General features: G+C 43.8%; 1 protein-coding gene and 1 long non-coding RNA gene across 2 annotated transcripts in view; both read left to right on the top strand.

The window, feature by feature from the left end:
* LOC143497286 (uncharacterized) overlaps positions 1 to 17,788 on the top strand; it is a 192,410-nt gene that overhangs the window by 166,234 nt on the left and 8,388 nt on the right. Inside the window, exon 5 of the mRNA XM_076993176.1 lies at positions 7,159 to 8,715. Coding sequence (XP_076849291.1) covers positions 7,159 to 8,715 — 1,557 coding nt within the window. The remainder of the gene's footprint in view (positions 1 to 7,158; positions 8,716 to 17,788) is intronic.
* Positions 3,589 to 5,939, top strand: LOC143497313 (uncharacterized). The gene is made up of 3 exons (XR_013125822.1): positions 3,589 to 3,719; positions 4,857 to 4,988; positions 5,584 to 5,939. It is a non-coding gene; the product is annotated as an uncharacterized LOC143497313 (long non-coding RNA).

The raw sequence follows: 17,788 nt of genomic DNA on the forward strand, positions 1-17,788 counted from the left end.
TACTTGGAAACAACAATTCTTCACAATACAATCAGGAAAGCCTTCTATAAAACAAATAAACCATCTGGGGGGCTGTACAGAGTGCAGCAGTGGGCAAAGGCCATGAGGGTCTACATCCCATTACAGGAATATCCTGCCGATTATTCTTCTATGACCGATTCCACCAAAGGAACCAGAAGAGACCAGAAGAAATACTCCAAAGTACTTCGAAATACTTCCAGAACTGACAGGATTCCTCAGTTCCTCAGTGGCAGAACAGCTGAACAAAGAACTTGCCAATTCCCTGTATTTCCTCTACCTGCTGAAGAACATGTGTTACATGTTCATGCTACACCTGGTATTTCACCTGCACAATCAGCGTGTGAACAAAACCTTCTTTGAAAAAATGGTCTGTCTGTCTAAGGGGAAAGCAGCTGTTGGTATAAATAGAAGAATATGCCTCTTTGGTGATGGTAAGTGTATTAAGTCTTTGCATCTGAAAAATAGACTTTCTTTTTTTGATAATGACTGAGTTTCAGTTTGAGACTTTGAACCTTGCTGAATGGAGCATTCAGTATCCACAACAGTGGCTCCAAAGAGATTCTCAAAACTGGTGTTTTTGTATGCACAGTAAGTAAACAAGTGTTGCTTTTTTCCTCTATAAATGTTCACTTTGTTTTTTTGTATAGATAGCTGAAATGGAAGTGCGGGGGATAAAACTTAGAGAAGAGACACAGTGTTTCTCAGCTACAATATCTCCATCGATATCATGCAACCACTTTAAGTTGTGATGTGATGGTGAAGGTACATGGCAGTATTTTTAATACAGAACTGTAACAGGCGAGTTGTAGGTAGAATGCAAGTACATGAGTTTAACATCTACTTTAATGAGGGGAGAGACCATTACTGTCATCATAAATGGTGTTCAAAACAAAGGCATGTAGCAACACCGAGGGCATGTATTCAAATCACAAAGAGGAAAAACACACAGCGTGACTGGGATTAGCCGATAAAGTATATAAATACATAGGCAAACTGAAAACTTCACATCTAAATGACACACATCAGAATGTTGACACATTTAAGATTATATAACAGCATGTTATTGCATTGTTGGCATGTGTTATATTAACAGGGAGTTTAACATGACAACATTAACATGACAACATGAGTGTATGGCAGCTGATATAAACGTCTGTGTTTTCCAGAGTCTGGGGACAGGAGGTTTGGTACTTTATAAAACATATTCTTCTCTGTAGGAATACTGGCTGTAGATTTTGGGCTTTTATAGTATGTTCTATCTTGAGGTAACACATATCAACTGGGTACAGTGTGAATCCTGCAAAGAATGGCTACACACAGACGGTGCTGGCGTGAGTGGCCAGGCTACCTGGGCTCCTTTTATGTGTGGCTGCAGAAAAAATGCCACTGAATGTTGACGGGTATGTGGTTACTTTGGTTTGGGTTTCTCATGTTTCCAGTTAAAATGCCACTGAATGTTGACGGGTATGTGGTTACTTTGGTTTGGGTTTCTCATGTTTCCAGTTAAAATGCCACTGAATGTTGACGGGTATGTGGTTACTTTGGTTTGGGTTTCTCATGTTTCCAGTTAAAATGCCACTGAATGTTGACGGGTATGTGGTTATTTTGGTTTGGGTTTCTCATGTTTCCAGTTAAAATGCCACTGAATGTTGACGGGTATGTGGTTACTTTGGTTTGGGTTTCTCATGTTTCCAGTTAAAATGCCACTGAATGTTGACGGGTATGTGGTTACTTTGGTTTGGGTTTCTCATGTTTCCAGTTAAAATGCCACTGAATGTTGACGGGTATGTGGTTATTTTGGTTTGGGTTTCTCATGTTTCCAGTTCAAATGCCACTGAATGTTGACGGGTATGTGGATACTTTGGTTTGGGTTTCTCATGTTTCCAGTTAAAGTGCCACTGAATGTTGACGGGTATGTGGTTATTTGGTTTGGGTTTCTCATGTTTCCAGTTCAAATGCTACTGAATGTTGACTGGTATGTGGTTACTTTGGTTTGGGTTTCTCATGTTTCCAGTTAAAGTGCCACTGAATGTTGACGGGTATGTGGTTACTTTGGTTTGGGTTTCTCATGTTTCCAGTTAAAATGCCACTGAATGTTGACGGGTATGTGGTTACTTTGGTTTGGGTTTCTCATGTTTCCAGTTAAAATGCCACTGAATGTTGACGGGTATGTGGTTACTTTGGTTTGGGTTTCTCATGTTTCCAGTTAAAATGCCACTGAATGTTGACGGGTATGTGGTTACTTTGGTTTGGGTTTCTCATGTTTCCAGTTAAAGTGCCACTGAATGTTGACGGGTATGTGGTTACTTTGGTTTGGGTTTCTCATGTTTCCAGTTAAAATGCCACTGAATGTTGACGGGTATGTGGTTACTTTGGTTTGGGTTTCTCATGTTTCCAGTTAAAATGCCACTGAATGTTGACGGGTATGTGGTTACTTTGGTTTGGGTTTCTCAAGTTTCCAGTTAAAATGCCACTGAATGTTGACGGGTATGTGGTTATTTTGGTTTGGTTTTCTCATGTTTCCAGTTAAAATGCCACTGAATGTTGACGGGTATGTGGTTACTTTGGTTTGGGTTTCTCATGTTTCCAGTTAAAGTGCCACTGAATGTTGACGGGTATGTGGTTATTTTGGTTTGGGTTTCTCATGTTTCCAGTTCAAATGCCACTGAATGTTGACTGGTATGTGGTTACTTTGGTTTGGGTTTCTCATGTTTCCAGTTAAAGTGCCACTGAATGTTGACGGGTATGTGGTTACTTTGGTTTGGGTTTCTCATGTTTCCAGTTAAAATGCCACTGAATGTTGACGGGTATGTGGTTACTTTGGTTTGGGTTTCTCATGTTTCCAGTTAAAATGCCACTGAATGTTGACGGGTATGTGGTTATTTTGGTTTGGTTTTCTCATGTTTCCAGTTAAAATGCCACTGAATGTTGACGGGTATGTGGTTACTTTGGTTTGGGTTTCTCATGTTTCCAGTTCAAATGCCACTGAATGTTGACGGGTATGTGGTTACTTTGGTTTGGGTTTCTCATGTTTCCAGTTCAAATGCCACTGAATGTTGACGGGTATGTGGTTACTTTGGTTTGGGTTTCTCATGTTTCCAGTTAAAATGCCACTTAATGTTGACGGGTATGTGGTTACTTTGGTTTGGGTTTCTCATGTTTCCAGTTAAAATGCCACTGAATGTTGACGGGTATGTGGTTATTTTGGTTTGGGTTTCTCATGTTTCCAGTTAAAATGCCACTGAATGTTGACGGGTATGTGGTTACTTTGGTTTGGGTTTCTCATGTTTCCAGTTAAAATGCCACTGAATGTTGACGGGTATGTGGTTACTTTGGTTTGGGTTTCTCATGTTTCCAGTTCAAATGCCTCTGCCTCCCATTTGAGGCTTTTATGAATGTATGACTCTTATTCTTGGTAGGACTCTTATGATTCTGCATAAAGATGGAATGGAGGGTCTCACTAACACTGAGGAAATAAAGGCAAGTCTAGCTCACTAAGCAAATATGGAAAATACAAAACAGTTTTGATGGTGTGTATGTCTAATACTCTGCATACAACCTCTCGGCAGAAAGTCCATCGAGCACTCCATTCTGATGAGCTAAAGTCAAGTCGGATGTATCTTTGGAAACATCCTGCAACATCATTACGACTCAAGCAGCTTTTAAAGCCAAAGTTCTGCCATTTCAGTGAAGAGAATGTAAGTATGTTTACATACATTTAATTAAGATATACTGCCCACAAGCACCCTGAACGATTTCTGCTTATGTTCATTGCATTTCTGCATACAAAACATACATGCATGTATATTTAATGTGCATCTTGTCAAAGATATGGCCAAATAATGAATGTGGGAAAACAGAATTGGTAATGTTATTTCATGTGAAACATTGCACCTTTATTTGGTGCTGGTAGTCACTGATAATGGTCAGTACCACATTTTTGAAAGTTCATTTAGTCTCTTATCCACTTTGCTGTGTCACACATGCAAATATGTGTGCAAAATAATTACTCTGCAAGATTCCCTGTATATGCACCATTAGACCACCAAACTGACTGAAATGATCAAGGCTGTTGTGAATTTGGAAAATGAGTTTTCTTTAGCTGTCACATACACTTACAAACTCATATTAAAAATAATGCGTAAAATTATGAAAATTTGTATCACTGTGGATCATTATGTATAGTTGCAAAGGCTTATGATAAGCCTTATAAGGCTTTATAAATGTGTCACGGAGCTTTATAAATGCAATTATAGAGCATTATAAATACAGGATTCATAGAAAGTGTCACCAAATTATCATTATAGACATCATTTTGAAGAATATAGCATATGATAAGAAAAGAAAGTGCAATTAGTGCTTCCCGAGTTTACTTATCTTATATATCTACCCAATACCCTCTGCAGGACCTTTGAATAAACCTATTACAAAGGCTACATGTACCCCAGGTTTTTAGTAGTACTGAAATTGTGGAGACACCTAGAGGAGATAGGGACTCAAAATGTGCTATTTCCAAGGAAGGACCCAAGTATATTTTACTAGATCAGCAAAATTATTAACTGACTAACTATTAACTATTAGCGTAGTTGAAAAGAGAACACTTCCATGATGTGGATCTGTATTTAATAAAGACGTGTTCTGGTTTGTATTCTGTCAAGACAGAGAATGTTGTATAATGAAGTTGAGTTATTAGCTGAGTTATAACTAACTTCTGTAACTATATAAATATATCCTTCATGAATCATTAGTTTTTTATACATTATAAAGCTTAAGTATGTATCCAAATGAAAAACGTTTTATAGCTTGTTAACTATTTGTTTCTTTTGTTATTGCAGGTGGAGTTTCCATCTGATGGCCCCTTTATTGGACAGTCAAAGTGCAACTGCAAAGCTGGTCAGGGTCACTGCAATCACTGCTGTACACTCTTACACATCAGAATCAGAATCAGAATCTCTTTATTTCACCAGGTATGTTAAACATACTAGGAATTTGTCTTAGTGAGAGCAACACATGTATGACATGTAACATGTGCACACTGTTGACAAACATAACTCTAAAAGGTACACTAAACAATAAATAGACTCTGTAATATAGTTAGTACTAGAAAAAAAGAGCGTAGACAAAAAGACATAAATAAGACCATATAAAATGTAAAATATAAAATCTGTACTGTACACATGTGAGTATGAATATGTGAGGATGAATATATATGTATCCAGATGTTCCTGAGGTAGGTTTATGTAAAATATAAGATCTGTACTGTACACATGTGAGTATGAATATGTGAGTATGAATATGTATCCAGATGTTCCTGAGGTAGGTTTATGTTTAATAATGTTGTAGATAATGTTGCGGATGATGTTAACATTGTACAGCTGTGCAAAATAGCGTAGTGCAAGTGAGCGACATGTCCTGTTCAGTGCAGTTAAGTCCAGTTGGTTCAGTTCAGTGGTTTAAAGACTCAGAGGAGTCCACTGTGGTTAAGGAGAGCTACAGCTCTGGGAAAGAAGCTGTTAGCATGTCGTGTTGTGCTGGTTTTAATGGTCCTTATTCTTCTACCAGAGGGGAGAGTCTGGAAGAGGTGATGTCCAGGATGTGAGGGGTCAGGTGTCATTTTGTGAGCGCGTTTCCTCACCCTGCTGGTGTGGATCTCCTGAAGCGTTGGCAGGTTACATCCAATGATCTTCTCTGCTGATCTGATGATGCGCTGGAGTCTGGCTCTTTCTTTTGAGGTAGAGGAACCAAACCAGGTGGTTATGGATGAGGTGAGGATGGACTCGATGATCGCTGTATAGAACTGGATCATCAGGGTCTGCGGCAGGTCAAATTTCCTGAGCTGTCTCAAGAAGAACATTCTCTGCTGAGCTTTCTTGGTGATGTTGACGGTGTTCCTCTCCCACTTCAGGTCCCTGGATATCGTGGTGCCCATGAACCTGAGTGACTCTACAGTATTACTAAAAAAGTTTAAAAATTCATCACAAGTGTGTGTAAGTGCCGTATTAGAACTAGTGTCATTGATATTTCTTGTTAGTTTTGATACAGTCGCGAAGAGAAATCTAGGGTTATTTTTGTTGTTTTCTATTAGTGTCGAATAATATGAGGCTCTAGCTTTTATTAGGGCATGTTTATATTTGACTACGGCGTCTTTCCGTGCGATTCTAAACACTTCTAGTGAGGTGGATCTCCATTTGCACTCCGCTGCTCGAGCTGCCTGTTTTAGAAGACGAGTGTGGTCGTCATACCATGGTGCAAGCTTTTCTCCCTAATTAATTTTGTTTTAACTGGAGCTACACTGTAGAACATATTCCACAAATATTCTATTTGCAAGCAAACAACGTTATTTTCAAACGAAAACAGTGACTTACAAATACAAAATGCGATAGTTGTAAATTCATATGTGACGTTCAAGCAAATGCAGAGCAACTTTCTAATACATCACACTACACGCACAAATACGTACGTACAAAATATGTCCTTTGTGGATCATGTGACTTTTTGCACACTTTTAACAGGAGTGCTTTCTAAAGAGGCCAACATCATTTTCACCTTCAATCTACCTGGAAACATGGCACAATGAGTAATCGTGTGCACAGGTGAATTTTCTGTGATATGTTGGTGCTGCCCATAGATTAATTCTCTGATGCACAATAATTTAAAAGATCAAATCACACTGCTGGAACTCATAAGGAGCTTCAACAGACCAAAGCAGCTCTGCAGCACCATGAGAGAGAAAGGAAGGAAAAGAACAACTTTGAAAATAAAGTTGATGAACCATACAAAATAAAAGTCCCTATAGACTGGCACATAGAGTGACACTGAACAAAACAGAGAGAGACACGTATCACAACATAGACAAATGTTTTCATTTTAGTGAAGTAAGGAAGCCTAGCACTGTCACCTGATGGTCTTTAGCATGAATGTCTTTAGAATTAATGTCTTTAGCATTATGCAGAGCCCAAATGGTTCTTTGTCATGATTGCAAATTCATTGTGAGAAGAAGATGAAACAATGTCTTTTTCCTCTAGGAATTAATGCTATCCACTTTCCTCAACAGGTAAACTTTACCTACATAAACACATTTATCTGTGAGGAGTATGTCAGACTGCTGAAATCAGTAAACATGGAAAAGGAGAAAAGCTACAACTGCTTAGAGTGTGGGAAGAATTTTACTAAACAAAGTGATCTCCAGAAACACCAGCGCATTCACACAGGAGATAAGCCATATCACTGCTCAGAGTGTGGGAAGAGTTTTACTCAACAGAGTTATCTCAACGTACATCAGCGCATTCACCCAGGAGAGAAGCCATATTACTGCTCAGAGTGTGGGAAGAGTTTTACTACACAGAGAAGTCTTCAACGACACCAGCGCATTCACACAGGAGATAAACCATATCACTGCTCAGAGTGTGGGAAGAGTTTTACCACACAGAGTCATCTCAACGTACACCAGCGCATTCACACAGGAGAGAAACCATATCACTGCTCAGAGTGTGGGAAGAGTTGTACTACACAGGGAAATCTCAAGAAACACCAGCGCATTCACACAGGAGAGAAGCCATATCACTGCTCAGAGTGTGGGAAGAGTTTTACTCAACAGAATAGTCTCAAAACACACCAGCGCATTCACACAGGAGAGAAGCAATATTACTGCTCAGAGTGTGGGAAGAGTTTTACTACACAGAGAAGTCTTCAACTGCACCAGCGCATTCACACAGGAGAGAAGCCATATCACTGCTCAGAGTGTGGGAAGAGTTTTACTAAACAGAGTCATCTCAACGTACACCAGCGCATTCACACAGGAGAGAAGCCATATCACTGCTCAGAGTGTGGGAAGAGTTTTACTACACAGAGGAGTCTTCAACTGCACCAGCACATTCACACAGGAGAGAAGCCATATCACTGCTCAGAGTGTGGGAAGAGTTTTACTACACAGAGTCATCTCAACGTACACCAACACATTCACACAGGAGAGAAACCATATCACTGCTCAGAGTGTGGCAAGAGTTTTACTACACAGGGAAGTCTTCAACTGCACCAGCGCATTCACTCAGGAGAGAAGCCATATCACTGCTCAGAGTGTGGGAAGAGTTTTACTAAACAGAGTCATCTCAACGTACACCAGCGCATTCACACAGGAGATAAGCCATATCACTGCTCAGAGTGCGGGAAGAGTTTTACTACACAGAGTCATCTCAACATACATCAGCGCATTCACACAGGAGAGAAACCATATCTCTGCTCAGAGTGTGGGAAAAGTTTTACTACACAGGGAAATCTCCAGCAACACCAGCGCGTTCACACAGGAGAGAAGCCATATCACTGCTCAGAGTGTGGGAAGAGTTTTACTACACAGAGTCATCTCAACGTACACCAGCACATTCACACAGGAGAGAAACCACATCACTGCTCAGAGTGTGGGAAGAGTTTTACTACACAGAGTCATCTCAACGAACACCAGCGCATTCACACAGGAGAGAAACCATATCACTGCTCAGAGTGTGGGAAGAGTTTTACTGCACAGGGAAATCTCCAGCAACACCAGCACATTCACACAGGAGAGAAGCCATATCACTGCTCACAGTGTGGGAAGAGTTTTATTAAACACAGTCATCTCCATGAACACCAGCACATTCACACAGGAGAGAAGCCATTTCACTGCTCAGAGTGTGGGAAGAGTTTTACTAATAGGGCTGGGTATTGATTCCAATTCCAAGAATCGATCTGATTCTGAAGATTAAGAATTGATTTATTTCGATTTAATCGATTCAATCCAATTCGGGGTTTAGTGTTATTAAAAATGTATTTGAGCTGTTTCCTGACTGTGTACAGGAGCAACATGTTAAAACTAGTATTATATCGATATTAATCAGCAAATTGTAACGATCTGCGCGGGGCAGAACAGGGAGGCGGACACAAGCGCTGAGGAGAGCGAGATTTATTAATGGAAATCCCAAAGGCAGAGTTGTAGTCACGGGCATGGGTCATAACGGGTGGGCAATCCTGACATGAAATGTACACAGGCATGAACACGGACAAAGAAAACAACAAGGCAGACTGACTACGGAAGGACAGGCAAAATACACGGGTGACGGGTAACACAAGGCGCAAACACGGCAGTACTCACGAAGAACGAGATCTGACAACTCACAGGCATAAACAAAAAGACCGACAACTAGACCTGGGAGACACAGGGACTAATATACACAGGACTAAACTAGGGACAGGTGATGACAATGACACAGGGGCGTGGTAACAAACAAGGAATCCATCAAAACCAACGAGCAGGGCGGGACAAACAGGCAGGGAACACGGACATGAGGGAACCCAGAGTGACAGCTACGAGAGGGGGCGTTGCCCTACGTGACAGAACCCCCCCTCAAAGCGTGCCACTCCGGGGCACGCAAGGGCAGACAGGACAGGGACAGCGGACACAGGACAGACCGGAGGGACAGGACCAGACAAAATAGGACGAGGGACCTGGGACACGGCATGACACGGGACACAGGGAGACCGGATAGGGCCAGGGCGAGGCACAGGAGCAGGGCTGGACAGGACAGGACCGGGGACAGACACTGGAGCGGGGCCAGGGGACAGGGCAGAGGTAAACACTGAGGCAAACACGGCCTGGACGACGGAGATTGGGACAGGAACGAAGTGGGTCACAATCTGGGGAACAGACACGGGAACCGGGACAGAGAGGACACCACTGGAACCAGACACAGGGACGGGCACAAGGACACGAACAGGCACACACACAGGGACTGGGACCAACACAAAACCAGGGACAGAACATGGGAGCAAGGGGAACATGGGCAAAGAGACAGGGGCACATGGCAGAGCAGGGGGCACAAAGAGTCCAGGCCCAATAGAGGGCAGCACAGTCTCTTGGGGCACAGGCGCGGCCGGGCAGCGGGCACAGGCGCGGCCGGGCGGCGGGCAGTGGGCACAGGCGCGGCCGGGCGGCGGGCACAGGCGGAGCCGGGCGGCGGGCAGCGGGAACAGGCAGGGTCCGCTGGCGGGCAGCGGGAACAGGCAGGGTCCGCTGGCGGGCAGCGGGGACAGGCAGGGTCCGCTGGCGGGCAGCGGGGACAGGAGCCGGCGTGGACGACCTCTCCAGGGTCGCGGGGACAGGAACCGGCGTGAACGACCTCTCCAGGGTCGCGGGGACAGGAACCGGCGTGGACGACCTCTCCAGGGTCGCGGGGACAGGAACCGGCGTGGACGACCTCTCCAGGGTCGCGGGGACAGGAACCGGCGTGGACGACCTCTCCAGGGTCGCGGGGACAGGAACCGGCGTGGACTGCCGACGGGCAGCGGGGACAGGAACCGGCGTGGACGACCCCTCCAGGGTCGCGGGGACAGGAACCGGCGTGGACTGCCGACGGGCAGCGGGGACAGGAACCGGCGTGGACTGCCGACGGGCAGCGGGGACAGGAACCTGGGGTGAGGAGATGCGCTCGGGGGGCGTGTATGCCAAGCCGACGTCCTCGGGGGGCGTGTACGCCAAGCCGACGTCCTCGGGGGGCGTGTACGCCAAGCCGACGTCCTCGGGGGGCGGGACCGCCATACTGACGTCATCGGGGGGCGGGACCGCCATACTGACGTCATCGGGGGGCGGGTCCGCCAAGCCGACGTCCTCGGGGGGCGGAGCCACCATACTGACGTCATCGGGGGGCGTGTCCGCCAAGCCGACGTGGCTTGTACTCCCCCCCAAAAAATACATGGGGGTGTCTTGTTGAGTAGCCGGCGGGATCAGCGGTGTTAGGTCCTCCTCCTCAGGGTCCTGGGTGAGCCTGGAAGAATACACAGACACAGAAGCCCCTCGGTGGCTCTCTCTGCGACGGCTCCGCCTCCTCTGAGGCGTCGGGAGCTCGCAGAAGCCATCGAGAGCCAACCGAGGGTTAAGCAAACGCCAGTCTGTGCACTCAATCCGTCTGCCCGCGACTTGTACTACAGGTTTCTCCTCCCTATAGTGATTAAGCCGGGCAGACACGTAGCGCTCAACAGGAGTCTCGATGCGAAAGCCAGTCGAAACCGAAAGTGACTGGGCTTTCGTTGGTGCGCGTCGAGACTTCCGTGTTCCCACAGCGCCAGGGGAATTTCTGTCTCTGGTTCGTTCACGCTGCGATATCGGAGAGTTGAACTGGACCGAACCAGCCAACATCTCATCACAGCGATTAAACTCACCAGAGTCTCGCTCCCTCGCTGTGTCCTTGTAAGGTCGGTCTTTATGTAACGATCTGCGCAGGGCAGAACAGGGAGGCGGACACAAGCGCTGAGGAGAGCGAGATTTATTAATGGAAATCCCAAAGGCAGAGTTGTAGTCACGGGCATGGGTCATAACGGGTGGGCAATCCTGACATGAAATGTACACAGGCATGAACACGGACAAAGAAAACAACAAGGCAGACTGACTACGGAAGGACAGGCAAAATACACGGGTGACGGGTAACACAAGGCGCAAACACGGCAGTACTCACGAAGAACGAGATCTGACAACTCACAGGCATAAACAAAAAGACCGACAACTAGACCTGGGAGACACAGGGACTAATATACACAGGACTAAACTAGGGACAGGTGATGACAATGACACAGGGGCGTGGTAACAAACAAGGAATCCATCAAAACCAACGAGCAGGGCGGGACAAACAGGCAGGGAACACGGACATGAGGGAACCCAGAGTGACAGCTACGAGAGGGGGCGTTGCCCTACGTGACACAAATAGTTACTGGTAGTTGGTACAGGGTACCCGCGGGTCCTTAAAAAGTCTTAAATTTAGTTTTCCATATTCAAGGCCTAAAAATGTCTTAAAATGTCTGGAATTTTATGAGGGGAGGCATTAAATTAATATAAGTGTGTGTTGTTCAGTTGTTCTGGCGCGATGTGAACTTTGCCGAATCTAGCGCTAATGCAGAAACTAACCGCTCCAGGGTCCTAGTGCTAGATTCCTAGCGTTGGAGTATACGGCCTCAACAACGTCAACAATTTTCGTTTGCCACACCCCCCCCCCCCCCCCCCCCCCCCCCGGCACACACCTGCATCCCCAGTAATAGTATTATTTTTTCTTGTGAGAGGTATTAAAAAGGTCTTAAAAGTCATTGAATTTGAGATTTTAAAATGTCCAGATACCCTGTTGGTAGTTACTGATGACTGGAAGACTGGTGAAAAGGTTATTCATAAATCTACCTTCAAGAAAGGTAATCCAGGACAATAAACAGAGGACATCTTTGAGGTGTCTATATCTGCAACAGTGGACTCCTACTGGGACACTAACCAGTGCATTATTATTATGATTGAAATAATTAAGAATTCACCTAAAAGCTGTTGCTACCAAATGCATTTTTATTTTAAAAGTGCTCACACTTAATAAACTGAAAGTATAAAATGTAAACGTGTATTTTTCTTTAAAGTGAGAACATTGATCTATATTACTGGATTGGACATCGCCTGTTGCCGCTATAGCTAGCAATGCGTCGCCCTCGGAACCATTACTATTGAGTCATGTCAGCAAAGCAGTGTAGTTCCTATGTGGGATGTGCATCCATCTGTCACAAAAACAGTCCTAGCGCCCTTATTTCTTATTCGATTTTTATAAAATATGGCTTAAATTAAAGGTGAGAATATTGCCGATGTTGTGATATGTAAAACTTAAATAAAATAAAAAATTTATAAGCAGTCTGGGAATTTTTCAATTTAGGTAAAATTTTAACAAAACCCTGCATAAAGCCCTTTTCTTTCACCTGGCTAAAACTAAATATAGATAAGTTTTAATTACGATCACAATTCTGATATTGAAAGTCAAATTTATGAGTTTATCTCTTTATTTGTCAACTCTACCCGTTACAGCTGTAGTTTTTGTCACGGTGAGGCGGCCCCCTACCGGCCGCCTCCTTCCACAGCGGCTGTTGTTGTTGTTGTTTGGTGAAGTCATCTGCGTCCCTCAGGTGGGCGGAGCCCGTGATCCGTCTCACCTGAGGGTCGTTTGTTTGCCTATATATGTCTTGTCTTTGTACCAGCCGGCTTGTTGGTTTTGAGTTTCTGCCGGTACGTGGGAATGAGGTGAACGAGGCTGTGATCGGAGAGCCCGAGAGCGGCGCGCGCAACAGCGTGATAGGCATTCTTGATGCTTGTGTAGCATTTGTCCAGCATGTTGCCTTCACGTGTAGCACACACGATGTGTTGCCTGTACTTGGGCATCTCCTTCGTGAGGTTAGCGCTGTTAAAGTCCCCCAGGGTGATCAGCAGCCAGTCTGGATGATCTCTCTCTAGTTCCATTATCTGTTCAGATGAGTCTGGATGATCTCTCTCTAGTTCCATTATCTGTTCAGATGAGTCTGGATGATCTCTCTCTAGTTCCATTATCTGTTCAGATGAGTCTGGATGATCTCTCTAGTTCCATTATCTGTTCAGATGAGTCTGGATGATCTCTCTCTAGTTCCATTATCTGTTCGGCCAGCTGTCTCTGCGCGTCGCTGGTGCACGCGCTCGGCGTAATGTACACGCCGGCCAGAACGAAGGAGCTGAATTCTCTGAGAGAGTAAAACGGCCGACAGTAAATGAAGAGAGACTCCAGATGAGGAGAGCATGATGTTAACAGTACTGTAGTGTATTTACACCAGCGCTCGTTGATGTAGAAGCAGATTCCTCCTCCCCTGCTCTTCCCGCTCCGCTCCACGTCTCTGTCCGCTCTCAGCAGCTGGAAGCCCGGTACGTCCAGCGCGCTGTCCGGGATCAGCTCGTTCAGCCAGGTCTCCGTGAAGCAGAGGGCAGAAGCAGAGGAGAAGTCCTTGTTGGTCCGGTGGAGCAGGAGTAGTTCCTCAGTTTTGTTGCTGAGAGATGGGAGGTTGGAGAGGAATAATGACGGTAGAGGTGTGCGAGGCCCGCGCAGCCTGAGACGTACGAGCGAGCCCGCACGTCTGACCCTTCGTCTGCACCTCCAGCGTCTCCTTGCTAGTCCCAGCAGCATCAGCGCGGCCGTTGTTAAGATTTCCACACACTCTGAAGGTACTTGAATAAATTCCGCCATAAAGTCAGGAGAAATGTTGTCCCTGATGGTTAGTAACTGTTCTCTGTTCCAGCTGACCGAGTTTGACATACAATAGACAACATTAATTAACAAAAACAAACACAACACGGAGGAGCTCGTCACCGTGGCTGCCATCCTGCAATCATGTTTTGAAGCTAGACTGTAAATCTGTCCCTCCTACTGTTAGGTTAGTAAACCTGTTAATACAGTGACGGTGTCAAAATTAAAGTCACCCACAGCAACTCAACTTCTGAAGAAATATAAAAGATGCTGTGATGGTATCATTCCTAACCTCTATTGCCCCATTCCAGCCCCTCTTCCAAGTGATCAGTTTGCTCATGTCCTTACAGAGAACCTTTCTGCTATTGGAAGCACGTCTCAAATGGTCCAGCTACTTCAAGCACCAGCCAGACATCCAGTGGATAAAGTTGCAACAGAGTTTGGAGACCTGCCCTGTGGATCACTTTTGACTTGCCAATCCCACAACCTCAGGGTTGCCAACTCTCACGCATTGAGCATGAGACACACGCATTTGACCGTTTTCACACGCTCTCACGCCACACTTCCGATATCTCACGCCGAAAAAAAAATCCAGTTTATTTACCTCTGATCCACATATATGATTCAATGAGTTACTAGTTCGCTCTGATGCCAACCACCGGTGATCGACAGATCACGATTTGTGTCCATTTTACGTTCACCCCCCCCCCCCCCCCCCCCCATCCCCGCTCAACAACTTAAGTTCGCCACCCCCCCAACAATTTTACACTCGCCACCTCCTCCAGGTTAAAATCTCACTCAAAGCGAACGTCAAAAGTTGGCAACCCTGCAACCTGCCCACCACTACAATCACTGACCCTCACCCACTGTTTCCTCTGCCACCACAGCCATGTAATTACACCACTGCTTTAAATGAAAATGAGAGTATAACTACTACTGTGGCATGACTGTCACCCTCTCTGATGCACAGTTACTGGAGATGGAAACAAGGGAAATGTGGATGCCCCTTGGTAGAGCAGTAGGTCATGGATGATCCCAGATGAACTGGCCCTGCAGAACAATTTAAAGCCCCACTTGTCTGGTTTGTTGGCAATATACTGGCGGAGAGTGCCAGCCCTTGTACCTTTATATGCCACCATGACTTCATCAATGCTGTGTTTGTACGTAGATGGGATGAGGAGACACTGTTCACGAAGCATCTCAAAAAGCGGCCGGATTTTGAAAAATCGGTCAGGACTGTCATTCCATTGCTGATTATCATTAAAATGAATGAACTGACGTAACAGCCTAAATCTTCTCCTTGTCATGATATCAGCTATCACACTGAAACGTGACTCATGATGCCAGTAGTCCTCAATAGATGGGAAGCTGAATACACCCATGAATAGTAGTACTGCCAAGAACTCTTCAATTTCTTTTGGGCTAGTCTTGATTGGATCTCCCAGCTCTTGGGCAGAGTACAGATTGGTCTGTTGAGCAATATGTTCAATCATCTTGTCAGTGAAGAGAGTTTTGAAATACTGGTAGGGTGTCTTTAGAGCATCAGGGGGCTCGAACCTTGAATCAGGAACCTGGAAAGCCTCAATGTCCTCATGTTTCCAGATTTTCTCCCTGCCTTTGTTTAGGAATGGGGATGAAGAAGACTCACCATTGTCTTCTGGCTCTTCCACTGAAACTGTTTTTAGGGTGTTTTTCCCTTTTCTCTTCTTCTTCTGGAGTGGCGGTTTAGAAGAGCTTATTGAGGGAAAATCGTCCTCATCTAAAGATTCAAAAGATGTTCCCCCAGCATCTTCTGCTTGCATAGGTGCATAATCAGGATCTCCTATTTGGTCATCTTCATCACTTAAATCAATATCAAAGTCTTGAGGATTTTCTGGTATAAAAGCCAGAACGGTCCGTGGTCGTGCACCATAAAAGGTTTTAGTGTCCATCTGTTATTTATACAACAAAACACAAAATAAGTTAGAAATAATATAGTCTCAGTAGTTATATGTAATATGTCTAGTAATATGTTGGTATACCACTTATCTCACTTATTACCATTAGTAGTACTATATCCACATATTCACTCTAGATCTACTGTATTTACAGTAATATTATTCGGTTAGCATAGCTACCATTAAAAATCAAGTAATCTTACACATTATACATATATATCTGCAGTACTTTGTTAGTATTCTACATATGTAAATTCATACCATACTATTACTAGTAGTATTTCCACATATTTATTCTAGATCTTCAGTATTTGAGGTAATGCTAATAAGGTCTAGCAATCAGCAATTAGCATTGTTAATTTTACCATAAACGGACAAATCAACCATATGGTAACGCATGTTTTTCAAAAATTATTTTACCCATATAAGACTTTTCTTTATTGTATAATGTTACATAATTCTGTTCTTCAAAGCCTCTAAAACTATAATATTACTTACAAATATGCTTACCTTGGAAAATTCCACCAAAATCGATCCTCATCTGAAGTGTGATTTACTTGTTGGTACTTTTCTCTATGGACGATAGCTAAAAGCGCCCATTATTAACAGCCACAGTGACCTCTGGTGGATTTTTTTTAGTATAACATATGTCTACCGATTGGTAGAGATGGCACAATCAGGTTGAGCTAAATTCAACACGAACTCTAAAAGAAACAGTGACTCAAAATGTAGTCTACCAAACGGTTGAGCAGGACGTTAATGCAACCATGACTACTATTACCAGGTAATGGGGCAGATGGGCATCACTGGAATGAAGTGGTGTGATCTTTTTGTTCACTGTACCAAAGACAATCACCTGGAGCAGATCCACTCTGATGGCAAGATATCAGAGTCTATGAAAACTAAACTGGATATGTTCTTCTTTGAATATTTTCTGCCTGGCCTGTGCAGATAAGGAGACTATAAAGGAAGGAAGCACACATAAATTTGGCATTGTTCCTTAAGAAAACTACTGTTAATAGGTAAATGTTTCTGTAATATGACAGTTTTAAGAATTGATTTTAAAAAGTGAGAGAATGTCATGACCATAAAAATGTCAGAACCATAAAAAAACTAAGAATGATTTTTAGAAAATTAGTACATTGTTTTTATTGGTTCACAATGAGCAAAAATGTGTTACATTAATTTCATTATTAACAAAAAAATGCACATCAATAAAAGTTGAGCTGAATAAATGTTTGAAGGTTTGTTACTCAGTGGAAGAATAATTTTCCAGCAATTCAAAGTCCAGTATGGCCAATAAAAATAATACTGAATTTGTAAAATATACTTCATGGTTGTACTATGCATGTTAACATTTAATAATACACTTTGAATATGTTACCTCATAATTAAAAAAGAGGTCCCTGAAAATGGGTAAGTAGAGCACAAACACAGCTGGTTAACTGAACCACACAGGGAAAGGGGCAGAACTCCGAGCAATTTCTTGCGTGTATGTAATTTCTTTCTTTACTAAATTGCCACATGGCCCCAAGAATGTAAGAATTACAAGTTTCACACGAATGTTACTGAGGAGGTCTTTGATAAGAAACCCTTTATCTGCAATTACTTCATCTCCTGGTTCAATTAGGCTCAGAATGCCAGACTCTGTGGTAATTTCTTTATCTGAGATGAAGCCTGTGTACAGCTTGCTGACTAGACTAATTGACCCTAAAGGATTAATACCAATCAGTGACTTTAGTGTGGTGGAACCTTTATAATGGGAGTATGTGACAGTGTTGAGAACCTTTGAGCTTGCAG

Source organism: Brachyhypopomus gauderio, unplaced genomic scaffold (genome assembly GCF_052324685.1).
Source record: "Brachyhypopomus gauderio isolate BG-103 unplaced genomic scaffold, BGAUD_0.2 sc105, whole genome shotgun sequence".
In the NCBI taxonomy this organism is placed as follows: Eukaryota; Metazoa; Chordata; class Actinopteri; order Gymnotiformes; family Hypopomidae; genus Brachyhypopomus; species Brachyhypopomus gauderio.